At 40.0% G+C, this 10930-nt stretch overlaps 1 protein-coding gene across 5 annotated transcripts in view; it reads right to left on the bottom strand.

The window, feature by feature from the left end:
* Nucleotides 1-480: 480 nt before the first annotated feature.
* Nucleotides 481-10930, bottom strand: part of zfyve28 (zinc finger, FYVE domain containing 28) — a 55161-nt gene continuing 44711 nt past the window's right edge. For 4 of the 5 annotated variants that reach the window (XM_088353756.1, XM_088353755.1, XM_088353752.1 and 1 more), the window contains 4 exons: nucleotides 9633-9749; nucleotides 9434-9538; nucleotides 2302-2405; nucleotides 481-2237 (listed from right to left, as the gene is read on the bottom strand). In XM_088353756.1, the coding sequence (XP_088209882.1) occupies nucleotides 2112-2237; nucleotides 2302-2405; nucleotides 9434-9538; nucleotides 9633-9749 (452 nt within the window). In that variant the 3' untranslated portion in view covers nucleotides 481-2111. The remainder of the gene's footprint in view (nucleotides 2238-2301; nucleotides 2406-9433; nucleotides 9539-9632; nucleotides 9750-10930) is intronic. The other variant, XM_088353753.1, reaches the window with a different exon arrangement.

Below are 10930 nucleotides of genomic sequence, written 5' to 3'. Positions count from 1 at the left end.
TTTGAGACTCCTTGTGATTAAGGGGTTTACAAATAAACATGACTTGATTGTCTTCAAAGAGACTGATTCAATTTATAAATGTAACTCAATGTAATTGAGTGGTATGTACAATACACGTAAAAACTCATCACAAACATTACATAAGCATTGGAAAAACATGTTTTAGCGTATCTATATTATATACAAAATATTTTATTACAACAAACTAAGAAAATTTGGGACCATTTACTTCTCAATTCCACTCATTAGCATTGATATGGCATCACTGCCATGCAGTGGCGCTGAGCTGTCACTTTGCGGGTATCGTAGGCGACACGATAGCGGGTAATTGTTTTTGGTCAACACAATCCTGACTATTTTTAGATACGAAGAAATTTTAGGGTCTTGCGGGCCACATTTACCCCTCGGGCCATGAGTTTATTACACGTGATTAAAGGGATTATGACTTGAAAAATCCAGAAAACAAAACAAAACACAGACAACAGGGAACAAAACGATTTATTAGTTTACATTGCATTGAAAACTATAAACACTTAAAAAGAATCACCCCCCCCCCAACTGTTCCAATTGTGGAACCGTATCATGTAATTTTACAAAATAAGACAAAGCCCGAAAATAATAGAATAATCCACCTTGAAATTACTGCATGATTCGGTTAATCGACATGAAATTGATCAAACTCATTATTCGTTTTTTATTCTTTATAAAAGAAAATCAAAATCAAAACCCTTAGTGAGAGTGAATTTTAAAAGCAAGGACTAGTCATGTTTATGAAATGCCTGAGAATTTGGTTTGCGCAATAAAAAAAGACAATGCCCATTCTCATGTGCCAAAAGTATCATTGACATGATGAGAATGATGATCAGTGTAAATGATTGTCACTACAACGGAAATTAGACCGGTTTGTGTACCCCGAAGTGACATATGTCGAACATCGACACCATTGCACTTACACTACCGTTTAAAAGTATAGGGTCACCCAGAAAATGTTGTTTTCCATGAGGAAGTCCAATGTCTGTGTTCTATTTCCCATATGAATTTCTTCCTTTTGTTGGCCAGTAAGATCTGGCTTTTTCTTTGCCACCCTGCCACTTCTCTTTGTACTCTGGATAAAGCCTGTTTGTGCTGTTATATGAAGTGAGTAGTACACACCGTTGTAAGACATCTTCAGTTTTTTTGAAACTTTACTACGTTTAGAACACTGGGGTGCTGGTTGATGGAAATAGGTTTTTAAACTCTTGTGTAGATATTGCATTAAAAACCTTACATTTGCAGCTAAAATAGTAATCTACAACCTTAACAATGTATTCCTGATTAGTTCGATGTTATTTTCATTGGGAAAGAAACTGTGCTTATCTTTTAAAAAATAATGACATTTTCAAGCAACCCCAAACTTTTTAACAGCAGTGTAGACAAGATGGCTTCTTGAGCCAAAGTAGTCAAAATATTGCACTATGAGAATGAAATAAGAAAGCAAGAGCCAGCAAAGGTCAGCACCTTTGAAAAAGGCTGCCAGGTGAAAATGAAAAACGTGTTGAGGTCAACTCTCCACTAGGGGGCTCTATAAACCAGGCGTATGAGATCCCTTTTATCCTTTGAATCAGCAAAAGAAAAACAAAACACCCAGAGTGCAGCAATGGGCACAGCCCATAAAGTTTTAACCCATTAACATTCACTGCCATCAAAAGCGTGACATAATTCCGATACAAAAGCTATCGCTATCCATCTTTCCATTTCTATAAGCACTTGGAAGCATGGAGAGGATTTTTTTCTTCAGCAGTATCTGTGAAGCTATGACCAGAATGATCCTTATTTACATGCTTATGATTTACATTCTTGGACTAATCCGAGTCCCGTGGGAGCTCTGTCACCAATGTTGGAAGCTCGCTGTGGGATAGGAAATCCACACATTTGTACATGAGAAGCAATAAAACTCCTAAGGCGGCCTGTTTTAATGTTGTGCAGCTCGGTCCAAAGTCTGTGGTTGCTTAATTCTTCCTCTTTTGCACCTTCAGTCACAAAGGTGCATTTGCTTTATTTTCCAGCTAACGATGGCGAAATCAAGACCTGCCCAAACTTTTTTGTGTCCTCACAGCAGGATGCCCCATGCTTCAAATATTGTCACTGTAGAAAGGAGTGACGTGAAACATGTAGCAGTGCGTGCACACCCGGACGGGCTTCATCTGGCCGTATCGAGGCAACGGTGCCGAGTGGGAAGAGCAGCGAGAGCAGAAGATCTGAAAAGAGGGAACGTAACGTTAGTGTGTTGTAGCAAACGACAGAAGGTGCTGGGGAGCTTACCTTTCCGCAGCTTCTACAGTGATGCTTCCTGCGGATGACGGTGAACGGAGCCTTGCACGCAATGCAAGAGCTGCAAACTTCATCAGGAACCCAGTCAGGAGGATCTGCCACAAAGCCAACAACAACCAAAGTTTTCAAATGGATCAAGTACTGTCATACCAACAGAGTGAATCCCTACAGAGTTGCATGGTTTTTGCAGACTTTTCTTTGCTAATCCGGTTAATCTGCTTTAAAACCTGCCTCACTAATATTTTTAATAAAAATATTTAAGAAAAAAATGGCTTTTCTGTAGCAGTGAAACAATTAACTGATAATAAAGTTAAATGTAGATACCATAAGAATAATAATCATTTAGACACCTTTGGGGTTAGAAATTCTCGATTAAGTTGTATTACATTCCCAACAAATGCAAGACTCCTCAAAATGTCAATTTAACAGCACTTGCCAATTTATATTGTGCTTTATAATGCAAAATTAGCTGTTTTACAATGCAGTGATTTGAAATAAAAACGTTTTATTCTATCTATAATGATAAAATAAAGTTTGTTTGCAACTCTACTCTGCTAGAATTCATGGCAGGTGTAGGCAAACTATGGCTCACATGTGGCCCACCAAATGGTAAAAGTGTTGTATAAGGATAATATGTATAATACAGTTTGTAAAAGTAATACAAATTAAAACGTGTTGATTTGGTGCCACTCTTGTGCTCTTTGTCCCCAACATGCAAGCAGCTGGTTATATTTTACCTTGCTTGCTATTTTTCTAATCAGGTTTTTAGTTTTTCTAAGAAGAACCATTATCTGCACTGTTTATCCTCAGTAGTGTGGAGGAGCTGGAGCCCATTTAAGCGTACTTCAGGCAGTGGGCAGGGGACAGCCTGAACCGGTTTCCAGCTACTGGACTGTCTCAGAAAATTAGAATATTGTGATAAAGTTCTTTATTTTCTGTAATGCAATTAAAAAAACAAAAATGTCATACATTCTGAATTCATTACACATCAACTGAACTATTTCAAGCCTTTTATTATTTGAATATTGCTGAATTTGGCTTACAGCTTAAGAAAACTCAAAAATCCTATCTCAAAATATTAGAATATCATGAAAAAGTATACAAGTAGGCTATTCAACTAATCACCTGAATCATCTAATTAACTCGAAACACCTTGCGAGGGTTTCCTGAGCCTTAAAAACACTCAGCTTGGTTCAGTAAACTAAATCACAAGTATGGGGAAGACTGCTGATCTGACTGCTGTCCAGAGGACCATCATTGATACCCTCCATCAGGAGGGTAAGACACAAAAAGAAATTTCTCAAAGAGCAGGCTGTTGACAGAGTGCAGTTTCAAAGCATATCCACAAAAAGTCTGTTGGAAGGGAAAAATGTGGCCGAAACGCTGCACAACCAAGAGAGATGACCGCAGCCTTAACAAAATTGTGAAGAAGAGCCGCTTCCAGAATTTGGGGGAGCTTCAAAGACAGTGGGCTGAAGCTGGAGTCCAGGTATCAAAAGCCACAGTTCACAGACGTGTCCGGGAAATGGGCTACAATAGCCGTATTCCCATGGTCAAGCCACTTCTGAACTCAAGACAACGGAAGAAGCGTCTGACTTGGGCTATGGAGAAGAAGCACTGGACAGTTGCAGAGTGGTCCAAAGTCCTCTTTTCAAACGAAAGCAAGTTTTGCATTTCATTTGGAAGTCAAGGCGCCAGAGTCTGGAGAAAGGCTGGAGAGGAGCAAAATCCAAGTTGCTTGAAATCCAGTGTGAAGTTCCCACAGTCAGCAATGGTTTGGGGAGCCATGTCAGCTGCTGGTGTTGGTCCACTGTGTTTCATCAAGTCCAGAGTAAATGCAACTGTGTACCAAGAGATTTTAGAGCACTACATGCTTCCATCTGCTGAAAAGCTCTATGGAGATGAGGATTTCATTTTCCAGCATGATCTGGCACCTGCCCACAGTGCCAAAACCACCAGTAACTGGTGCACTGACCATGGCATCACTGTCCTTGATTGGCCTGCTAATTCCCCTGACCTGAACCCCATCGAGAATTTGTGGGGTATAGTTAAGAAGAAGATGAAAGACACCAGACCTACAAATGCAAATGAGCTGAAGGCCGCTATCGAAGCATCCTGGGCATTAATAACACCTCAGCAATGCCACAGGCTGATTGCCTCCATGCCACGCCGGATTGATGCAGTAATCCGTGCAAAAGGATTCCCAACCAAGTACTGAGTGCATCAATGGACATTTTCAAATGTTTAATTTAGTTTTGCTGTTATAAAATTATTTTTTTACTTGGTCTGAGGAAGTATTCTAATATTTTGAGATAGGATTTTTGAGTTTTTTTTCAGCTGTAAGCCAAAATCAGCAATACTCAAATAATAAAAGGCTTGAAATAGTTCAGTTGATGTGTAATGAATCCAGAATGTATGACATTTTTGTTTTTTTAATTGCATTACAGAAAATAAAGAACTTTATCACAATATTCTAATTTTCTGAGACAGTCCAGTAGTCGTAGGGCACACAGAGAACCCAACACCTCAGAACCGTGCCACAGACACACGAACCACTTAGCCGCCGTACAGCCCTTTCTCTGATCAGATTTTTCAAAATTAAGGAGAAAAAAACACTTCTGAGCTAGTTGTGTGTAGATTTGTAGTTTTAGAATGCATTATCACATTTAGTGCTGTAAAAAAGTGACATGGTTTAATTCTATCCATCTATCTACCCTGGTCATATCCCTCGAGAGTGGTGACCGACAGCAAGACAAACACATACAAAAACAAAGAAAATTAAAAAAGGGAAAAAGTAGCAAAAAAAAAACACACCAAATTCTTTGGACCATGGCCAACACAAATGCCCAAACACCCAAACAAGTTAAGCACCTCTGCACCTAAGTTGGTCATGCTTTCTTCCCTCCGGATGAAACAGGACACAAGAAAGCGGCCGTGTAACTCGGGTCAGGGTGACACAACACACTCTTCTGTTCAACAGTAGGGCCCGACAGCTTTCACTGGTTTACCCCTGCCGCATCATACAGGTGCCCTGCCCACCGTTTAGAACGCGTCTAAACAACCCACTATCCTTTAACAACACCTCTCCACTCATTCCAAGTGTTTCAGTTATAGAGTGAAAAAAACAAAATTTTAAAATGTACATATAGATGTGCATGTGTTTATTTATCGCTTCTATTCTAAAAAGACTTATTTACATTTATTTTGGTCATTTATTATTATTTGCCTGAATGGAAAGTTTACAAAAAAGCCCAAAAAGAGATACTGGTACACCTTTTTGAAATAGCAGCGATTAAATGAGAAGTATTGACTATGCTTAGGCAATATGTTTTTCCTCTTGTATTGCCAAGGTATTGGATTGTAGACAAAATGATCACTCAACAACTTTTTCCCTTCTGGCCAGGCCTTTCTGCCAGATCTTTGAATGCAATGCAGCCCACAAATCCAAAGTTTGCCCACTTAGGATCTATGGGCATTTTTTAATCATAGATTTTTTTTTTACTAATCGCTGTTAATAGTAGGGTTTCAATAGAAAATCACTAGTTAGTTAGACAGACAGACAGACAAGACAGAGATATATAGATAGATAGACAGATAGATAGATACTTTATTCATTCCTGTAGAGAAATTCAAATTTCCAGCAGTATCCTTGTGTTAAAAAATAAAATATATAGAATACAAAAATACCCAATATAACGTCTTAATAAAAAGCATTTAAATAGTGTTCCGAAAAATAGACACTGCAATAAAAATATGCTTATATGCAAATGTGGGGTTGGGGTTTAACGTGGGCTTTCACTTCCCCGGGTGGTGTTAAAGAGCCTCATGGCATGAGGGAGAAATGATCTCCTCAATCTGTCGGTGAAACAAGACTGGTAATAGTAAGAAAACCTACCAGCATCAAATCAATATAACAGAGAAAAATGTAAATAAATGAAGACTTGTGGAATGTTTTGTCAACCCTTTTTTAAGGACAGTAACCCACTACATAGACAACTTTGTATTTAAAACAGGTTTGCAATTTGAAAAGCAATTGATAACCGTGGGGACCGTCCTCTCTCCGTTCCTATTCACTCTGTATACAGGACTGTCTCAGAAAATTAGAATATTGTGATAAAGTTCTTTATTTTTTGTAATGCAATTAAAAAAACAAAAATGTCATACATTCTGGATTCATTACACATCAACTGAACTATTTCAAGCCTTTTATTATTTGAATATTGCTGATTTTGGCTTACAGCTGAAAAAAACTCAAAAATCCTATCTCAAAATATTAGAATACTTCCTCAGACCAAGTAAAAAAATAATTTTATAACAGCAAAACTAAATCAAACATTTGAAAATGTCCATTGATGCACTCAGTACTTGGTTGGGAATCCTTTTGCACGGATTACTGCATCAATCCGGCGTGGCATGGAGGCAATCAGCCTGTGGCATTGCTGAGGTGTTATTGATGCCCAGGATGCTTCGATAGCGGCCTTCAGCTCATTTGCATTTGTAGGTCTGGTGTCTTTCATCTTCTTCTTAACTATACCCCACAAATTCTCAATGGGGTTCAGGTCAGGGGAATTAGCAGGCCAATCAAGGACAGTGATGCCATGGTCAGTGCACCAGTTACTGGTGGTTTTGGCACTGTGGGCAGGTGCCAGATCATGCTGGAAAATGAAATCCTCATCTCCATAGAGCTTTTCAGCAGATGGAAGCATGTAGTGCTCTAAAATCTCTTGGTACACAGTTGCATTTACTCTGGACTTGATGAAACACAGTGGACCAACACCAGCAGCTGACATGGCTCCCCAAACCATTGCTGACTGTGGGAACTTCACACTGGATTTCAAGCAACTTGGATTTTGCTCCTCTCCAGCCTTTCTCCAGACTCTGGCGCCTTGACTTCCTAATGAAATGCAAAACTTGCTTTCGTCTGAAAAGAGGACTTTGGACCACTCTGCAACTGTCCAGTGCTTCTTCTCCATAGCCCAAGTCAGACGCTTCTTCCGTTGTCTTGAGTTCAGAAGTGGCTTGACCATGGGAATACGGCTATTGTAGCCCATTTCCCGGACACGTCTGTGAACTGTGGCTTTTGATACCTGGACTCCAGCTTCAGCCCACTGTCTTTGAAGCTCCCCCAAATTCTGGAAGCGGCTCTTCTTCACAATTTTGTTAAGGCTGCGGTCATCTCTCTTGGTTGTGCAGCGTTTCCGGCCACATTTTTCCCTTCCAACAGACTTTTTGTGGATATGCTTTGAAACTGCACTCTGTGAACAGCCTGCTCTTTGAGAAATTTCTTTTTGTGTCTTACCCTCCTGATGGAGGGTATCAATGATGGTCCTCTGGACAGCAGTCAGATAAGCAGTCTTCCCCATACTTGTAATTTAGTTTACTGAACCAAGCTGAGTGTTTTTAAGGCTCAGGAAACCCTCGCAAGGTGTTTCGAGTTAATTAGATGATTCAGGTGATTAGTTGAATAGCCTACTTGTATACTTTTTCATGATATTCTAATATTTTGAGATAGGATTTTTGAGTTTTCTTAAGCTGTAAGCCAAATTCAGCAATATTAAAATAATAAAAGGCTTGAAATAGTTCAGTTGATGTGTAATGAATCCAGAATGTATGACATTTTTGTTTTTTTAATTGCATTACAGAAAATAAAGAACTTTATCACAATATTCTAATTTTCTGAGACAGTCCTGTACATCGGACTTTAAGTACAACTCTGAGTCCTGCCATGTGCAAAAGTTTGCCCACGACACTGCGATCGTGGGATGTATCAGAAATGGGCAGGAGGAGTACAGGAAATTGATTCAGGACTTTGTCCGATGGAGCGACGCAAACCACCTGCACCTGAACACCACCAAGACCAGGGAGATGGTGGTGGACTTCAGGAGAACTAGAACACACCTGGTTCCTGTAACCATCAAAGGAGAATGTGTAGAATTTGTCCAGACCTACAAATACCTGGGTGTGCAGCTGGACAACAAACTGGACTGGACTGCCAACACAGAAGCTCTATGTAGGAAAGGGCAAAGCCGACTTTACTTCCTCAGAAGGCTGGCCTCCTTCAAAATCTGCAAAAAGCTCCTCAAAATATTCTATGAGACAGTTGTGGCAAGCGCCCTCTTCTATGCGGCAGCGTGTTGGGGAGGCAGCGTCAAGAAGAAGGATGCCTCTCATCTCAATAAACTGGCTAGGAAAGCGAGCTCTGTTGTGGGCACAGAGCTGGACAGCGTGACAACAGTCGCTGAGAGACGGGCACTGGAAAAGCTGCGGTCAATCATGGACAATCCATCGCACCCACTACACAGCATTATCTCCAGACAGAAGAGCAGTTTCAGCGACAGACTGCTATCACTGTCTTGTACTACGAACAGACTGAAGAGATCTTTTCTTCCTCATGCCATGAGGCTCTTTAACTCTACCCGGCAGAGTAAAAGCCCACATTAAACCACACCCCCTCCATTGCATATTACCGAATTTTATTGCAATATGTATTCTGTGTAGCACTATTTAGATATTCTATATAACACGCTATATCTTGTACTGGGCTGCTCATATTTTGAATGTGATCCTAAACATATGGCAACAATTATTTCAGACAACAGGTAATTGACCGAGGAATGAACCCTTAGATTTTCACCTCCTTGCCTCTGTGTGACTCCATCTCACTGCATCTCTTCACTAATATGCTGATTACATGCTAACCTTCTCAGCCACTTCCTTTCTGAAAACATCCTGTTATAGGACTCCAAGGTAGCGTAGATTATATCTTACATCCTAATAACATCAAAAAAGGAATAGCGATAAGTCAACACGGACATTTTTGGGAAAAATCATGGCGCAATTATTAGAGTAAATTAAATTCTCCTGCAAAGGGTATTGTGCCCTAAATGTAGGTGCTATGGCAACCATTCACTTAAAAAAATCAACAATTTGCCAAAAATTGAACTTGAGACACTAACAGTGGAGCCAAGCACTGTGCGATGAGGAGGAAACGTTCAGTTGCATCGCGGTTTTATCTGTGGGAACGTGTGATGGGGTTTCTACAAGAACAGCCGGAGTAGTGCTGCGTTCAAAGAGGAATAGCTGACATTTCAACTTTATTCGTTATGTCTGTAGATGTGCTGACCTTCAAACTGGCCCTCGCGGGCCTTGGCTGCCAATTCTGATGAGGAAATGGTCTCCTGGCACAGAGCGCAATCCTCTAGAACTGCACTCCGCAGAACAGGGCCTGCTGGGCACCATAGAGAAACAAAACGGTTACATCGTTAATTCGATTAGTTGCTCCCCTCCCCAGATACTTTAAGGCAGACACAAATGATCTTTACCTCGTGTTTGCTTATCATTGTCTCCTTGCTCAAACTTAGTTGCCATAACCTCAAATAACGTCTTGAGAATGCTACGAAGGTCACTGGCGTAGTTGGTCTGCAGCTGATCAGCGACTCCTTTGTTCACAACAAAAGAAAATTAATGTTATGAGAGAGCAGTTGATGTCAGGCAATATTTCAATCTGTCCCCTTTTTCCCAATGGGGATTTTTCTCAGATAACTGATTTTTCATCATTGGCAATAATAATAATAATAATAATATAATAATTTCCTTGTATTGTCATTCTGTGTAACAATGTACACAGAACGAAATGTCGATTGCACCTGACCCGTTGTAGCGAGCCGATGCAGCCGCAGCCAACAGAGGGCGCCGCCGACCACTTTTTAAGTCTTAGGAATGACTCGGCCGTGGCGCGAACCACCGACCTCCCAGTCTCAAAGCGGGCGCCTTACCATCTAGGCTACCTATGGATCACATTTTTTCTGCCTGAACTGCTTAAATAATTGGACATTGTAAAATGGTTCAAAATTTGATGGCCATTCCTTTTGGGTGTGTGGTCAACAAGGAGTAGGATTAAGCCACAGGCTCTATGTCTGTGATGTGAAACAGAACGACAACCAATTACAGGGTTCGTACACCTTTTTCATAGCCAAATTCAAGCACTTTTCAAGCCCTTTCGGAGCCAGTTTTTAAGGAAGAAATCCAGTGCCCATCCCAAAAAATTTTTTTGTTTGTTTGCTTTGATGACTAAAATAAAGTCACTATCTTGCTGCTATCACATACTTTGTGCTTTTTGGAGCTGTTCCTATCGATGATCTTTTGTGTCAACTAGCTGCCTTAAACTGACATGAATTCTGCCGATCTGCTTCAACAATGCACGTGCAGCGCACTTGTTTACAAACCCTAAAAAGGCTCTGTAAGTGTTGGGTGAAAATGGAGTTCAATAAGAAAGGCAATAAAGAAAGTACTGTATGTATAAAAAGCAGAAAAATTAGCCAAATTTGGAATCATTTTAATGACAATGATTAGGCTGAAACAGTACAATCTTTTAATCTTGAAGACTGCTGATCCTTTGCATTTTGTTTTACTCATCTTAATTTATCATTTTTGCGTTTTCCAGAAGATCAGTGTCTAAATTGGTTCGAATAAAATTGAAAATGGTAAATTTTTTGAATTTAATCATTTATAGCACTGGAGAGTTAATGAGTTTGTGAATTTCCCTGCGGGGATGAATAAAGTACCTATCTATCTATCTATCTATCTAATATTTGTCATTTATATTGTATTGTGTTGCATT

The sequence above is a fragment of the Urocampus carinirostris genome, chromosome 15, assembly GCF_059441175.1.
Source record: "Urocampus carinirostris isolate Australia breed hairy pipefish chromosome 15, RoL_Ucar_1.0, whole genome shotgun sequence".
In the NCBI taxonomy this organism is placed as follows: Eukaryota; Metazoa; Chordata; class Actinopteri; order Syngnathiformes; family Syngnathidae; genus Urocampus; species Urocampus carinirostris.
The sequence above is the reverse complement of the archived record's forward strand: the minus strand, read 5'-3'. Positions and strand labels throughout refer to the sequence as shown.